Source organism: Balaenoptera physalus, assembly GCF_965194825.1.
Source record: "Balaenoptera physalus genome assembly, chromosome: 6".
Taxonomy (NCBI): domain Eukaryota; kingdom Metazoa; phylum Chordata; class Mammalia; order Artiodactyla; family Balaenopteridae; genus Balaenoptera; species Balaenoptera physalus.
The window spans coordinates 74,892,321-74,909,886 of NC_138885.1; the positions used below are offsets into that span (position 1 = coordinate 74,892,321).

Consider the following 17,566-nt stretch of genomic DNA (forward strand, 5'->3'; position numbering starts at 1 on the left):
ACAGCCAATGTTGGAACCCTGGAACAAGAAGGTGGGGGACAGACACCTCTTAAGGGTCCTCTGGTGTGTGGAGCTAAGAGCAGATCCTGAGGCCAGTCTCCACATACACATGTAGGAGTTCAGATTGAAAGTATGAACCAGGGACAGGGGGGCTAGGGGAGATGATAACATAGGATACACAGAATACAAGAAAATGAGCAAACTTGTGCCCAGAAATGGAACAAATATTGAGTAGGACTCATGCAGACTTGATACTCAATTCCCATGGCCACATGAGTAGGCATCTAGCAAAACTCAGTGGAAAATGTAGAAAGAACAAAATACCAGAAAGTATCTCTCAAGACTTTCCTAAAAATTTAATGAGATTGTAAATGTGAAATGCTTTGAAAACTAAACTCTTACATAAATATAGTTTTTATTAGTTAATAAGTTTTACCACTGTTACTAAACAAACCAACTTTTCTGTAGAATTAATTTTCTACTTAATCTTTGAATATGTATATGGAAATAAACATATAAGAAAACCTGGAAGTGAATGCTTCTTAAAATCAACCAAATGTGACAGAATACAGCAGAGGTACAACAGAAGGCTCAATCATCCACACATTTATACTAATGTAGAGTTGCCCTGCCTGCATCTGTGCATAATAGACTAGTATCAAAACACTCTATTTTGGAGAAATTTGCTCGTACCATTTGCTTTGGTTGATATGGATTTGGTAACTATTTGGTTGAATTTTTTACTTTTTAATAGGTTGTTTTTGCATCAGCTAAATACCAACATCTTGATGACTCCTTTGAGGGCAATTAAGCTTTAGTATGTATGAGTAAAGATGCCTCAAGCTCTATTTACAACTTCGTGAAACAGTTTCTAGTTTTCTTCAGACTCTGTACATTATGTTCTTTCTAATATGCATGGAAAGCCTAGAACAATCCTCAAAAAGTATCTTGTAACTATTTATACTTGAACTTTTCAAAGCAAAAATAATTGCTCCAGACACTTAAACTCCTGGCTTTGACACACTGAAATATAAGTAGACACGCCATTAAAAAGGAGTCTTTGACATAATCTGATTGAGGTGTAGACCACATATATATATAATTTATTATAATAAGTAATGCCTTATACATATATAAATATCTATTTCTATCTAAACTTTAAATATTATTGTGGTTCTGACCCTGAAATATGTTCCTCTGTTCCAATTTGTATCATTTTTAGTGCAAAAATTTCTGCCTCAATAAACTAATTCTGATCCAGTGTGCTTAAGAGTGTTAAGCAGCAGTTTTGTTAGGAAAGAGCTTTTGAACATGTAAAAGAATATTACCTCAACATTGTAATTCCAAGTAAATGGAGCTATTAGATTGAACATCTCAATTCCATAGGGTTATAGACTGATATTACTTAGCAAGGACTCTCATTAACCCTCCAGAACCACTGACAATCCTATGAACCGATATAATTATACCATGGACATAGCTTTTGGAGTATATTTTGTCCTGGCACTTATGCTTTTCTCTAAAATGGAAAGGATTAGTACTATCTCTTTCTTTCTTTTTAAAATAAACTAATGTTACTAGGTGTTTATTTCCCTCAAAGGGCTGATGACATTGTACTTTTTATCTAAATATCAGACTTATTACTTTTTTCTCTTTATCCAGTCACAGAATGCATCTCCTAAGCAAAGGAAGCAGAGCGTGTACACACCACCTGCCATGAAAGGTACTGTTCAGGTACTGTTTCCGGTTGTTGTGAGTGCTGAGTTCATGGATGGCAGGCAGGCTGTTCTCAGGCGCCTTATACCTGCTTATAAGCTAGATCTATCTTACTGAAAGTCACATTACTGACTTTCAGTAACATATGTTATTTGAAACCTAGTTTCACCAAGAGTGAAATAGGTGAAGAAGGGACAACTAGAGATGTCTCAAAATCTCAGTCTGGAAATTCAGATTTTCCAAAATAATGACAAAAGTTTTCTTTTACCTTTCCTCACATGTTTTCCCTGAAGAGATTTTTCTAGAATCCCTAATTACTCTTGCCAGTGTTGGCAGATGATTACTTTTCCTTGGCTTAAGCAAAGTATGTCTTGAATTTCAGACAGATACAGTGTAAAGTGTTGCTTCACAGCCCTGTGTCAGGAGCAGTTCTAAGAAACCCAGTCAAACAGCTATTAGCTGTACATGTTACAGCTGTTGAAATAACAACTAAGAATGCTAGCTCAGATTCTGGCGTTCTCCCAGAATTTCCACCCCTACCCGCCCCCCCAAATTAGAACTGCTAAAAGAACATCTAAGTGTATCAGAATTTTGACCAACATCAATCCCAGGGAAGGTTTCTTTTATTTCTCACACAACAGTATTCCTGACATGAGGCAGAGTGTGTCCAATCCAGTAGCTCGTGTTCCAGCCTGGCACTTGGGCTGTTGGCCCAGTGACTCATCATGCAGTCGTACAGCTCGGTTTCAACTACAGGAGAGGCCAGCTGAACAGCTTCCTCTGGAGTCTAGAGAGATGTCTAAATTGGGAGTGAAATTTTCCACTCTGTATTCTCTCTAGATTTGGGGCTTCTCTCTGAAAGAGAGGTGGGACATAAAGGGACACATTAATAGCTACTTTCCATAAACTTCCTTCCTGTGCAGCTATAAAATACAATGTTTGCTTGTTCATAAGACTGCAGTAAATAATGCAATCATCAGCATTGTAGTTAACTCCGGGGTAATTATTGAAGCTATCAGGCATCCCTTTCTCAAGATCAGTGTAATCATTTTTGAAGATATTTTCCCTATTGTAAGTCATCGTGTACTTTTAAGACACATCAGTTTTGGCATGAATGGGTCCCAAAGAAAGATATATGTTCACTCATTTAATAATTTCCTCTGTTCTATTTCGGGTTAGCTTAACTAAATAAAGACTGTTCTCATGTCCTTAGAGAATAACAGCATTATTTTTAAAGGAAAAATCTTAAAATCAAGGCCCCAAAGGCTCATGGTTTTTATATTTAGCTCTCAAATATCATAAGAATGTGGGATGCTAACGCTTAGGGAAGTTAGTCATATTGTACATTTTTACCCATAACCTTACTACTGTTGAGCCCTCTAAGATGGTCATTCAATGATAATCATTTTTGGTCATGAGTTAAAGGCTTGAGAAAGCACGGTATTTCTTTCATGAGGCTATTCGGGTATAATTACAAGCCACTTAGGTCCTCATTTATTACCTGTAAATACTTAGCAAAGTCTCCTGCTACTGATAAAAGAGAAGAGAGAGCTAAATCCACATATTTTATTCAGTCTACCTGTCCCTTAGAGCTAGAAATGAATATTTTGGGACAAAATTAAGCAATGGTAACATATGGTGCATTGTAAGCACATTAAGAAGCTTCCATCATAAAAAAGATGAATTAGAAAGGAAATGTTATTGAAATGCAAAATCAATAATAACAACTGCTCTGAAATGTATAATTCTTCAAACTGCAGTGGAACATGCAATTATTGAATGTAAAAAATGTTTGCTAGGAGAGCAGAGTAGCACCAGATATGATTAATAGTTCTGAAAGAAATCACTCTGACCAAATGGCCAACTAGGGCTTCATGAATGACCCAGTGAGTAGCTGATTAGTAAAACAAAACAAAACAAACTAGCTAGACTCCTTCCCTCTTCTCTTGTATTAGGTAGTGAGGAGTTACTGGATATAGAGGCCTAAGTGGCAGGAGAGAGATGCTACATTCTGCCTACGCCATTTCAATAAACGCCCAGACGGACTAGTCTCCCAGCTCCTACATTCATTTATTTTTCCCTCTTTGTTACTATGGTATTTATGGCTCCACCAGGTCTCAGAAAACAGAGACATGTCCAGATCACCTCTTGTGATGAAGGCTTTATGAAGGTGCATGAGTAGGTAGGGGGTAAGAAACAGAGCAGAGGAAACCATTTTAACAGGCACACTGTCAGGACTGATATGCTGATGACCTCCAAATTCATATCTGCAGCCCTAACTTACCTCCTGAACCTCAGACTCCCATTTCTAACTAGCTACCAAATTTCTTCACCTGAATGAATGACAGTCATTGAAACTTCTCAAATTTAATATGTCCAAAACCAAACTCATTGGTTCCTTTTTGGTTTTTCCCCATCTCAATAAATCTTATCCAGCTCTTGAGAACAAAAATCTTTGCATAATCCTGCTCCCCCTTACCCAATCCATCATCTACTCTTTTTGGTGCTAATTTCAAGATGTACCCCTTCTCTATTTTCCGTATCTTCCACTGCTACTACCTTGTGCGACCACCATTGTTTCTTGCCTGGGCTGCTGAAGTAGCCTCCTTACTGCTCTCCTGCTTCTGCTCTTGACCCTCTACAACTGAGTCTCCACACACAAACCAGAGTAATTCCTCTAACACACAAATGTGATCATGCCACCCCCTTGATCAAAATCCTCAAAAACTTCCTGTTGCATTCAGAATAAAATGAAGAATCCAATCATGGCTTACAAGTCCCTGAATGAGCTGCACTGTCCTTTCTCCTTGATCTTACCTTCTTTCACGCTGCCCCTTGTTCATCGGGGTTCAATGTCATGGACTTTTTCGGTTTATAAACATCTCAAACACACTTCTGTATCAGAGCATTTGTACTTTCCACTTTCTCTGCTTGAGAAGCTCTTTACCCAGTGGCCTCACAGGTGGCTCAGCTAATGTTCCCTCCTCAGAAAGGTCTTCATTTCCTGATAACTGCCCATCCTACCATCACTATCCATGTCCTTATAACACTGCCTTTATTTTTTCCATGGCACTCATCATTATGTACCTAGAATGAGGTGTCCATGACAACAGTTTTGTTCATTTGATATTCCCAGCACCTAGTACAGTTTCTGGCACACAATAGGTGCTCAATAAAAACTTGTTGAATAAATGAACTGTAATGAACTGGGGAATCCAGTCACATTGTCATCTGCTGGGAAGAGGATGTCCCTTAAACCTTGTTCTACTAATTGTCATACTTGTGACTCTGCTTCTGTTTCTCTTTGTTTCTCTCTCTGCTTGATCCCCCTTTAACTCTTACATTCTTACTTATCCGTACGCTTCTGTTTATCTAGTTTTACTTTTCCCCACTCCCTTCCCCTCTAGTCAAAGAGAAAATCTGATTTGGAAAATTAGTTACCATCCAGAATGATGCATCGATTTGGCTGGATTCTTAAGAAAGGTTATCTCATGGACTACTGGAACCATTAGGTGGCTGCCTCTGACTAGAGCCTGGTTCCTCCAACAATTAGTTTCTGGCCAAGATGGCAGCATCGTGGGAAACAAACTTAGCAATGTAAATAGGAGAATCTGGATATGGCTCTCTTCCTTCAGAGATGTTTCATGACTTGATCAGAACATTTACTCTTAGAAAGTAATAAGTAAAGTTAGTTCTTGGTCTTGCCATCTTTCTAGTCATAACATTATAGTCATTCAAAGTTGTCAAGTTTAAAGATTAACTAGTACAACTATCTAGTGATGCATCAAACATCACTTCCATTTTTTCCACTGTATCTAACCTCAGGGTATTAGATTGGCTATGTTCTCTTGAAGGTTCTAATATACTAGGCTTGGGCTGTAGCCAAATAATCAAAAGTTCCAGGTGATTCTGCTGTAGGAAGTCTAAAAATTGACCAGACTCCAGATATCCGATCATCTATCTAACATGTCTTTCTTATGTCATAGGTTGAATAAATGAAATGAAATCTCATGGAAATCAAAGATCATGAGATCAAAATTAGCATGTTCAAAACTGACCTTCTGATCTCCACAGCAAATCAATTTGTCCTTCATGTTCCCCTTCTCAGGAAGGTGCTTATTCCTGAGTTCTGGGGGTCTCCAACGACTCTCCCTCTCTCCTTCACTCTCTTCATTAGTAGAGCATCAGGTCTTGTGGATTGCACCCCATTAGTACCTCTCCCACCTTCCCCTCTTCTATCTCCAATGTCACCATCACAATTCAAGTCACATTCATTTCTCTGCCAGGATATAAAAGGTTACTCTCCATTCAGTCTCTTTCCTCTACTTCCCATCTGTTTTCTATACTGTAGCCAAAGTGAACTTCTTAAAAACCAGATGTGATTATGTCACTTCCTTGGTTAAAACTCTTCAATAGCTCCTCACTGCCCTTAGATAAAATTCCTATTCCAGAGCAAAGTTTAGAAAGCTTACTGCCCTGTGGCTCCAATATGCCTCTCCTCTCCTTACCCACTAGGTCCCAGCCACACTGACATTCTGTCAGCTTCTAAATGCACCAAGCTCTTTCCTCAAGAGTTTGCATACATTCTTCATCTAGAATATTCTCCCTTGCCTCCTTCTTGTCCTCATTCTTTATTTGGTTAGTTCCTACTTATCATTCAAGCCCTGTCCTTAAAGGTCAGATCCTGAAAGGAGCTTTCCCTAACCCTCCATTCTAAATTATGTGTAGCTATGAACTCTCTATTAATAGTTACACATTCTCTATAGTTCTTTCATTGCAAGTAATCACAATATTCAATTATTTATTAAGTGTCTGTCTCTCCAACTACACCAGAAGTGACCTACATGGCAGCAGTGACAGTGCCTATTTTAGGTCTATTACCTTATCTGCAGGGCTTAACAAAATGCTTGAGACATAAGCAGTGCTTATACATATACTTTTAAATAATTTTTTAAAATGTACCCAACACTACTGTTGGTGAATCAATCATTTCCTTAGGGTGTTTACCTTCTCTCTGGTCTATTAGAAAGATCTTTACTCTATTGAAATTTATATTCATGGATTCTTTTCTATATCTTGTTGCTATTTGTGATAAATTTAAAAATGACAACTATCTGAATATTTCAAGACATCTATCAGGTCCTTGCCTCACCCCTAATTTCTCTCTTTCCAGGTTAAAACATTTCAATGTCAATTATGCCTGTCCTTTCACATTCACTCCTGATCTCCTAATAAGCTTCACTTTGCCTATATCACTCTAGAAGTACATCATTCAAAATCAACTTATATTTAAGGAGTGGTCTGACCAGAACAGAATGGAGACTTCAATTATGCCTGTCACCTCCTTCATTCCAGATAATTTAATTCCATTAATGCGACCCCAAATTGTATTAGCTTTTTCTGGCAGCCATATACATTGGTGACAAATAGTGAGCTTACCATAAATTCAAAACTTCCAAGCCTTTTTCATGTACTGCTTTAAAGCCATATTATTTATAATGTATAGCTCATTTAAAAATTACGTCTTTTCTTAACCAAAAAGACAGTGCTGTCATCCCAATTGACTTTCATCTTCTTAGAGTCAGACTGTCACATGAACATGTCATATTTCATATCATGATTCCATCATCTATTTTATTTTCCATTATCTCAATTGTTTGTCACCCATAGGTTATATAAATTTATCTCTGATATTTTTATCCACATCTGTAATAGACGTATCACACAGAACAGGGCCTGCAGCACACGTATCTCCCTCTAGTTGACACTGGTCCCCCTGAAAGCCATCATTCAACCAGTTATAAAATAGACTTATTATGTCAAGATTACATCCCTTAAAACTAGAGGATATTATTAACTCTCATTAGATACATTATTATATTTCAGATATGGTGTGCTGACATTTTTTCATCTCTATAGATGAGTCATAAATTTGTAATGTATATTATGCATAAAAAATCACACGTTGAAGGTTGCATAGAAAACAGACTTACTTTTCCATTACCCTGTGTGATATAGTGCTTTATAATTATGTAAATAGAAAGTTCTGAAGATTATCAGAAAAATGATAGCCGACCACTGAATACCCATGTGATTTCTCTGGTGTTTATATGGTGGTCAGCCCTGTAATTTACAGAACAGCCAATTAAATTATTGTTGGATAGCTTGAATCATGTTTTCAGAAAAGCAAAGTAGGTTTGAATCTTGGGGCAGGAAATGGCTGACTCATTTCCACACCCATTTTGTGTGTGTGTGTGTGTTTTACTGGAAGGCAAATGCCTTCAACTGAAGACAGCAAAGCAAGGGCTATCGATTTAAAAGGAAATCTGAATATGAAACAAAGCAGCTGACTGAAAAACAGCTTTGTAGAGCAGGTCTATTAGTATTACATTACCATTCTTAATGTATCACAAGTCAGATTTTTCATGGACTTCTGAAAAACATCTTCCTCTCATTCTTCATAATTTCTTTAAAAGAAAAGCTTAGTTACTTCAGTGTCCAGAGATTGTTCTTCTGACATGCCCAGTAGGTCTTCTCTGAATGCTTACAGCATTGTAACTCCTACCTTTTTTTCCTCCAAGGATGGTGTGATCTTGATATTTTATCTCAATTTAGCCTCTTTTCATAATAAAGCAATAAATGCAAATAAGGAAGAGCCCAGGGAAGGAAATAAATCAAACTGGCCCAATAAAAAGTCTAACATGGATTTTGGAGGATGGTAGGTGACAGTGACAAAGATGTGCCATGTAATATTAACTGAAGGATAATCTTCAAATCAGGGAAAGCTGTTGATTGTAGTAATTTAATGGGACCCAGCAGGAAAAGACGTGGACATTGTGGGGGAAGCAATCAGTGTTCAAACCTCAGTGACACCACTTGTTAACTGTTCAACTTCAGCAAGTCAATGATTTTAACCTGTCTCTTCTCTCGTTAGTTAAATGGAGGTGATACCCACCACACAGGCCTGTTGTGGGGACAAAATGAAACAATCTGTGTAAAGAGCGTGCTTAGAAAAGGCACACAATATGTAAGATCTATTTTGAGTAATTATTTGAACCCTGGATTAAGAGGCAGGTACACCCCTCCTCGTTTCCCCTGAGCCTGCAGAAAGGAGGAATGAAGCCCTGGGGAGAGACCAAGGAGGGATGGAAGGTCTTGGAGATGAATAAAATCCCTGCCAGAGCTTTGCTCTCATCCCAGTAGGAACTGAAGAGTCAGGGCTAAAGGTGCCTGATCCTAATAAGCATGTGGACAATCAAACCTTGCAACACTCACTCCACTTTTATTTGTACCAATCTCAGGTAGATTTGTGGAGTTGATCTTTGACCTTTCACTTCCTTTGTAACAAAACCCTGCTTTGCTTCATTCACCTGCCTCCTCCTCTCAGACATCACGTCCCTCTTTTCCCAGCTAACTAACAGCCCTCTCAGAGGTATTGATATTTAAATTAATCAATCTCATATTTCAAAAAAGCCTAAGAACAAAGTGATGTTTAATGGTAAATTTGGGTGTGCTAAAGATCATACAATAAACATTTCTAGCCAGAGGGATGTGTAGGAAATCATATAAATTCAACCTATAATTAGGCAATGTAGGTAGGTTAACAATGATTATATAGAACTATGATCAAATCACTCTTCCTGAGTTTGAAACCTCTTATAATTGTGCTGAAAAAAAAATTCTCAAAAGGAATAGACCAGCCATAGTATCCTGTTTTCATCACCCCCTGCATGTTGAAAAGTCAGGGAGAGAAGGTAGCAAGATCTTTTAGCTTTGCATCAGGCCGTCTCCACATTGCATTCCTTTTTTTTTTTATAACATTACTGTCCCTCTGTGGTTGTTCTTCAGGTATTCATCACATTTGCCTTTCTGTATCTTGGCTTTTATGTTTGTGCTGGCCTGATTTACTGTGTAGGGTGGGGTTTATTTATGCAACTCAAGAAACATTTTAACAGATTTCTAGATAACAAAGAACATTCTAAATATATACAAGTCTTGCCTTAAAAAAAAAAAAAAAAAAAAACCAACCAAATATGCTTCTATTTCCAGATCCACTTCCTTCACTTCTCTTCAATTTCTTTCACTAAGTTCTATGTTCATCTTTCCTCATATCTTTGAATTCAGAAGGTGGGGTCAGATTGGAGAACTGATCTGAGAATATATCTTTCTTTTTTTTTTTTGGATTGTATTGTATGTGCATCATATATATATATATTTAATAGATCTTCATTGGAGTATAATTGCTTCACAACACTGTGTCAGTTTCTGTTGTACACCAGAGTGAATCAGCCATATGCATACACACGTCCCCATGTGGTGCCAATTAAACTTTGAAAAGGAGACCACTGTTCATCAATATGGTTCCATTCAGATGTCTGTATATATTTACACCTATTTTAAGCTTAATCTTTTAAATGTATCAATACATTCCTCTGTTTAAATAACATACAACTTTTAAAATTGCTTCCTATCTTAGAAGTAGGGGAAGAGATGAACTTTTGTATTTGGTTGGAACAGATAAATCAAGACCCAGTGTCTCTAGGTTTCTCCCAAGTCTGCAAATGGTAAAACTCAGTTGCATAAGCACTAAAAATGTACTGCCACACATCACACATGAGCCTCCACTGTGTATCGAGCATGGCCTTAAAGTGGTGTGGCTGCAGAAATGAAAGGCAAAATCCGCACCTTCTGGGAGACCAGTCTGGAGGAAGCAGCACACAAGTGGACAGGTAGAGCACACCATGGTAAGTCCTTGTACAGGGATTTGAGCAGAGCTATCAGGGGACGTGAGGGAACCCACGCTGTCTGGGGGACCAGAAGGTAAGGCCTTTTAGATCACTGAAGGAAGAGTCATGTTTACACGTGACTGCAGAGTTAAATGGACTGGGTCATGGGAAAGTGGAACACACATCTCACCATTTTCATTCCTCCTGCTCATACAAACTTCCAAAGCATTTAAGATGATACCATAATGTAGACAGGTAAATCCTACATAGATCATCACCAAGTACTTTGCTGCCATGCAAAGTCTAAAAAGGTCCCACTAATGGACTACATAGACATCACTTTCCAATGCATTTGGAAATCCTTGTGCATTTGATTCCATTTTTAAAAGTCTGATTCATGTCTTTGTCTTTCCTCTTAATAATATTACTTTCAACAGAGTAAGTTCCAACTCAAATTATGCTATTTTAAAAATAAAATTTATATTTTAGAACAGTTTTAGATTTACAGGAAAATTGTGATAATACAGAGTTTGCATATATGCTATATCCAGTTTTTTCTATGATATATATCTTATATTAATATGGTACAGTTGTTACTTACCAAACCAATATTGATCCATTATTATTAACTAAAGTCCATGTTTTATTCATATTTGTTTAGTTTTTGCCTAATGTCCTTTTTCTGATCTAGGAACACATCCAGGATACCACCTTGCATTTAGTTATCACATTTCCTTAGGCTTCTCTTGCTTTTGACAGTTTCTCAGACTTTCCTTGTTTTTGATGACCTTGACAGTTTTGAGGAGTACTGGTATTTTCTGGAATATCCCTCTATTGGGATTTGCCTGATGTTTTTCTCATGACTAGACTGGGGTTGTGGGTTCTGGGGAGAAAGACTATAGATATAAAGTGACCATTTCATCACATGGTATCCAGGGTACATGCTATCACCCTATCACTGTTGATGTTGACCTTGATCACCTGGTTGAGGGAGTGTTCGCCAGTTCTCCCCACTGCAGAGTTACTGTTTTTTTTACCCCCTTTCCATATTTCATTCTCTGGAAGGAAGTCACCATGTGTAGCTCACACTCAAGGAGTGGGAAGTTATACTCCACCTCCTTGAAAAAAATGTATCTACATAAAATTATTTTGTAAATATATTATAAAATTTTTGGAATAAATTCCAATAAATAACTATTTGGAATTCCTTTTGCACAGAACATTCGTCTCTGCTCCTCCATTTCTTTACATTTATTCAATCATTTATTTTTATCAGTATGGACTCATGGATATTTATTTAATACTCTGGGTTATAACTCAATACTACTTTATTTTGTTGCTCACACCATTACTGTGGGGTTTTTTGTTTGTTTGTTTTAGCATATTCTTACTTTCTGGCGCTACAAGACACTCCAGGCTCATTTGTGTATCTTCTACCCCAGTCTTACAGAATCAGACATTTCTCCAAGCAGCCCTCAAATTACAATTTTTATTTTTATTTGAGCCAGTAAACTGTAAAACGTATGTTTGCATCAGTATATAGCTACTAAAAATAGAGAAATCTATCGCTTGCTCTGCTGAAATGTATGTGCATTATATCCATTAGTGTTTAGGAGGGTTAATGCCACACTATCGGCATACTAAGACGTACACACTCCACTCTTATGAACGCTAATGGGAGTCCAGGAAGAAAAAAACAATGCCTGTAAGTAGAATAGGCAGATGTTGTCTGTATGGGCTTGCCTTCCTTCATTTAATACCTAATACAGTGTTCCCTTATGTTTTCTGGGATGAGATATGTATTGCCTCTTTACAGATGCTGAATTGGGAATAGGTTTGCAGCCTTCTTGGAGATTGGCTATTTGCTTTACTTAAAGATTTTAAAAAGTAATGTGTAAACACCTTATATTTGCGTAGTGCTTCAACATAAGCAATGTGTTTTTGTATAGCTAATTTGTTTTTTACAGGAAACTATGTAAGGTAAGCAGAATCTTTCATTTTAGAGGAAAGTGAGGCTCACAGAAGACAGCAGGGTTCCCATGTTTAATGTCATGCTCCTTTACAAGGCCAAATTGTGACATGAGCTTTTTTTGCTTTTCTGTTGGAATAGTCAGTATTTTTCCCATTTACCCATCTATCCTATTTGCCCTAATTAAAATCTAAAGATCCTTCAGCCTTATAACTTAATGAAGTTTTTACAAAATCTTTTATACAAAAGTTCCTACAAGATGCTTAGTACTCTTGTTTTTAATAATTTTTATATTTTGAACTCACATTATAGGTCCATATGTAATAACAATGGACTTAAACAATGGATTAAGTCTGCCTTAATCTTCTCTCTCTCCAATCTGCCTTTCCCCACCTCCGACAGCTGACCACACAAATCTGACCCTGTGACTTTTTGTTTACAACCCTTCAAATGTGCACCCATTCCTTTATGACAAGGTCCTGGAAATAATTTGCAGGGCTGTGTATGATCTGGCCCCTCCTACCTGTCTAGCCCTACCTCCTACCACAGCTTCCTTTAATCTCAGGCTGCAGCAATGCAGAGCTGCATTAAGTTCCTCAAAAACAATGCGCGGTTTCTTGCCTCCGCATTTGTTGTGTAGCTTCATTTGCATAGATGTCCTCTCTCTGAGCCCTCTACTTCAAAATCCTCTGAGCTGTGCTCCTTTGAGACTCAGAATGCGTTATACCTACCTATCTGTGTGTAGGCGTAATCCCTTCTAGCTAGACTGAATTCCTTGGAAACAGGGCCAATGTCTTATTTGTCTTTCAGGAGTATTCTTATGTCTTCCATTTGCATTGCTGAGGACTCTTAGTAAACACGGAATCAGTGACTGAATAACCTTCCTGATTTAAAAATGAATGTCAGTTTAACGGTTTAATTTTAGCCATACTGAAAAAAGTTACAAATTGCTGATGTGTATTTCAGTCACTCATTCATTTACTCACTCACCCTTACTCATTCATTCTACAAACATTTACAAAATGCTTACTATCTGCCAGGCAGGTCATGTATTAGGCTCTTTTGGTTGAGGATGAGCTAAACACAGTCCTCGTCCATAGGAAACAACGTAGTCAAATGGAAAAGAAAGCTGTGTAAAACAATAATAAGTTCCGCAAGATTGATGTGGACAATGTTATTTGAGCATGGAAGAGGAACCCACTAGCTCTCCCTGTCACACATAGCAAAGACTTCGCAGGAGAAATGAACTTCATCTGTTAGTTGAGGGATGAGTAAGATTTTCATAGAGAAGCCCGTGGCGTGGATTCCAGACAAAGGGTTGAGCAGCTGCAGAGGCACAGAACCCAAAGCGCAGGTGAACCCGGAACACTGTGGCTGGGGGTGAAGCCTGTGGAGGGGGGAACACGGAGAGATGCTGGGGACTGGTCAGAGGTCCTGTGTGCCATGTGCTCAGGAGCTGAAATTCTGTCTTGAGAAAGCAGAGCACTTTTGGACAATTTTTAAGATTACTTGGTATGTTACCTTGTTCTCTTGAGTGCTTTGAAAATATTAGGAAGAGGGAAAAGGATTAAGAAGTTGATTCACAGAGTTAATTTTTAAAAATTAGTCTACCCTAGATTTTATTTGCCTCAGTTCATCTGTCTGTTTCCACTGCTCTTATTTATAGAAGATGGCTAACAACTAGCACCAACTTCTTTTTCTCTTGCTTTAATCCAGTTTGACTTTCTAAATAATATTTATGAGCTGTGAGAAGTTGAAATACTCATCAGATTATCTTCCAAAATAAACTAATGGAAATCCAATTAGGAATGTGTTATAAAATAAAAATGTCAAGATAAATGGAAGAACTGGTTCTTAGTGGGGCAAATTTCAGGTAGGATTACATTCTTACAAACTTGTACTGGCTTATGAAACTTTTCTAAACATTCTCCCTTTTAAAATCTTATATTCTTGTCTGATCACAAGACAGCTTTAAGAACAGTTTCACTAATTCCTTTCTCAACAGGTCCTCATGACAAAATACCCCACGTTTCAGTTGTCAGAACAGGCTGCATTCTTTCTGTGGAGTGTGTATTTTTGGAACAGTAAAGATAACAGCATTGCTGCCAATCAGTATACAAATACTTATTAAACTTGAACTCTATGCAAAGCTCTGAGCCATGTGTTAAATAAATGAACTACCAAGTTTTAAAACACTCTAGGTCAAATTCTGAGAAATTTCAGTTTTTTCATTAAGAGACAAAAACACCAAATAGAAGTAAGAGTGTCCAAAGATTAGTTTCAGGAAATTACTAGGCCCACATGATAAAAATTACATGATAAGCACTGCATTAATGACCTGTGTTCTATATCTCTTTCTGGTGTAATTACCAACAGGAGCCATGCTGTGCTTTCCTTACCTTTGATAGGAAGCCGAAGCCACCTTTTTTTTTTTTCTTGACAGAAATTTTATTCACTGCATTCTTGAGTAAGTTTGTAAGACTTTATTCTCAAGACCAAACTTAAAATGATCTTATTGACTTTCAACAAGCTATCTTAGAGCAAGGTTCTCATATGTTTCCCTCAATATAACAAGAAGACAATCTCAGCTTTACATACAGATGGACTAGAACTGATAAAGGACTCTGGGGGTTGGAAATGGCATCATTTTGCCCCTTCTGGATCCGAGGCCATTGCTCAGTCTATTATTAAATATTTAATTCTTAAAAGCATATTGGTCCTCCTAGGCCCTGGCAGTCTAGAGGCAAATAAAGGAAGTAAGCTGTAGAAGTAACAATTAAAATGATTGCCAGAGATGTGTGAGCTAGCTGTCTGAGGAGGGAAGAAGCAGAAACACTATAAATTTACACAGTTACATCACTGTGAAGGACAAGATGACCAAAACACTGACCTGGAATCACTCAGAAAAAATGTTGTACTATTTTTAATGTAACATGCATTTTAAAAGGCAGGAAACTGAAAGTATACAATGAAAGATTTTAAATCCCACCTTTTTTTTTTTTTTTTTTTTAAGAGTTCCTACTCAGTGTAGTATGTACTTCACAGTGCATGAAAATACAAGTGTGAATGCCTTCTCGTTCTTTTTCTGAAGACTTTAAAAAATTTTTTTATTGGAGTATAGTTGCTTTACAATGTTGTGTCAGTTTCTACTGTACAGCAAAATGAATCAGCTATACGTATACATATATCCCCACTTTTTTGGATGTCCTTCACATTTAGGTCACCACAGAGCAATGAGTAAAGTTCCCTGTGCTCTACAGTAGGTTCTCATTAGTTATCTATTTTATACATAGTATCAATAGTGTTTATATGTCAATCCCAATCTCCCAGTTAATCCCACCTCCCTCCCTCCCCCACTGGTATCCAAATGTTTGTTCTCTACGTCTGTGTCTCTATTTCTACCTTGTAAATAAGATCGTTGATACCAGTTTTTTCAGATTCCACATATATGCGTTAATATACGATATTTGTTTTTCTCAGACTTACTTCACTCTGTATGACAGTCTCTGGGTCCATCCATGTCTCTACAAATAACCCAATTTCATTCCTTTTTATGGCTGAGTAATATTCCATTGTATATATGTACTACATCTTCTTTATCCATGGACATTTAGGTTTCTTCCATGACCTCGATATTGTAAATAGTGCTGCAATGAACACTGGGGTGCATGTGTCTTTTTGAATTATGGTCTTCTGAGGATATATGCCCAGTAGTGGGATTGCTGGGTCACATGGTAGTTCTATTTTTAGTTTTTAAAGGAACCTCCATACTGTTCTCCATAGTGGCTGTATCATTTATATTCCCACCAACAGTGCAAGAGGGTTCCCTTTTCTCCACACCCTCTCCAGCATTTACTGTTTGTTGATTTTGTGATGATGGCCACTCTGACCGGTGTGAGGTGATATCTCATTGTAGTTTTGATTTGCATTTCTCTAATAATTAGTGATGTTGAGCATTTTTTCATGTTTGTTGGCCACCTGTATATCTTCTTTGGAGAAATGTCTATTTAGGTCTTCTGTCCATTTTTTGATTGGGTTGTTTGTTTTTTTGATATTGAGCTGCACGAGCTGTTTGTAAATTTTGGAGATTAATCCTTTGTCAGTTGCTTCATTTGCAAATATTTTCTCCCATTCTGAGGGTTGTCTTTTCAAAAGCAATGATGCCCACTCTTACAATCTTCTACAGTGGCCAAAGGGTTAGGGAGGGTGTGAACGACGGGAAATGGGAAAAGGTCTCAAGCTCAGTGGCTCATAAACTGGTGTTCCAGTCATTCAAGAACATTAGGAAGGATGTGAAAACAAACTTGGCCTATTTAGCAGTTTTGCCTAAGTCAGTACCTTGCCTCCTAACGTGTAGTGGAGATTTCCTTAAAAATCTTTCTCAGAAATCTAAAGATGAAGACTGGCTTCTGATTTCTTCCAGTCCCTACAAAACATTTCATCATGTTTGGAAAGTTGAAAGGATTATGTTGAAACATTAAAAAGTATTTTGATTTTTCATTTTGGAATGTGAACTCCTGAGCTAAATTACCAACACCATAGCGATTCATTGTCACAAATAACCACACTGAGGACTTCCCTGGTGACGCATCTGCCTGCCAGTGCAGGGGACATGGGTTCAATCCCTGGTTCAGGAAGATCCCACATGTTGCGGAGCAACTCAGCCCATGAGCCACAACTACTGAGCCTGCGCTCTACAGCCCATGAGCCACAACTAGTGAGCCCACGTGCCACAACTACTGAAGCCCACACACCTAGAGCCTGTGCTCCACAACAAGAGAAGCCACTGCAATGAGAAGCCCGCGCACTGCAGTGAAGAGTACCCCCTGCTCACCACAACTACAGAAAGCCCACACGCAGCAACGAAGACCCAATACAGCCATAAATAAATAAATAAATAAATAAAATGTACTGGGAAAAATAAAAGGGGAAAATTCTTTAAAAAAAAAACAAAACAAATAACCACACTGAAATGCTTTTCTTTGTGGACTATTCAGAAACTAATGAATAATTAGAGTAATAATAAATTATTCTTCCATACTATGATACTTGGAGAAATATTTCATCTAATTTAAAATTCTTGTTGACTCTTCACCCTATGTAAGACCCTATTGTCCATTTCATGTGAGACTATAAAGTCTAATGATCCTAGTTC

General features: G+C 37.7%; 1 protein-coding gene across 4 annotated transcripts in view; it reads left to right on the forward strand.

The window, feature by feature from the left end:
- The window catches only part of PPP1R1C (protein phosphatase 1 regulatory inhibitor subunit 1C), a 135,485-nt gene that overhangs the window by 74,654 nt on the left and 43,265 nt on the right, over positions 1 to 17,566 (forward strand). For 2 of the 4 annotated variants that reach the window (XM_082466838.1, XM_082466836.1), the window contains exon 4: positions 1,663 to 1,723. In XM_082466838.1, coding sequence (XP_082322964.1) covers positions 1,663 to 1,723 — 61 coding nt within the window. Of the gene's footprint in view, positions 1 to 1,662; positions 16,010 to 17,566 lie in introns of those variants that run through there. The other 2 variants (XM_082466835.1, XM_082466837.1) reach the window with 2 other exon arrangements.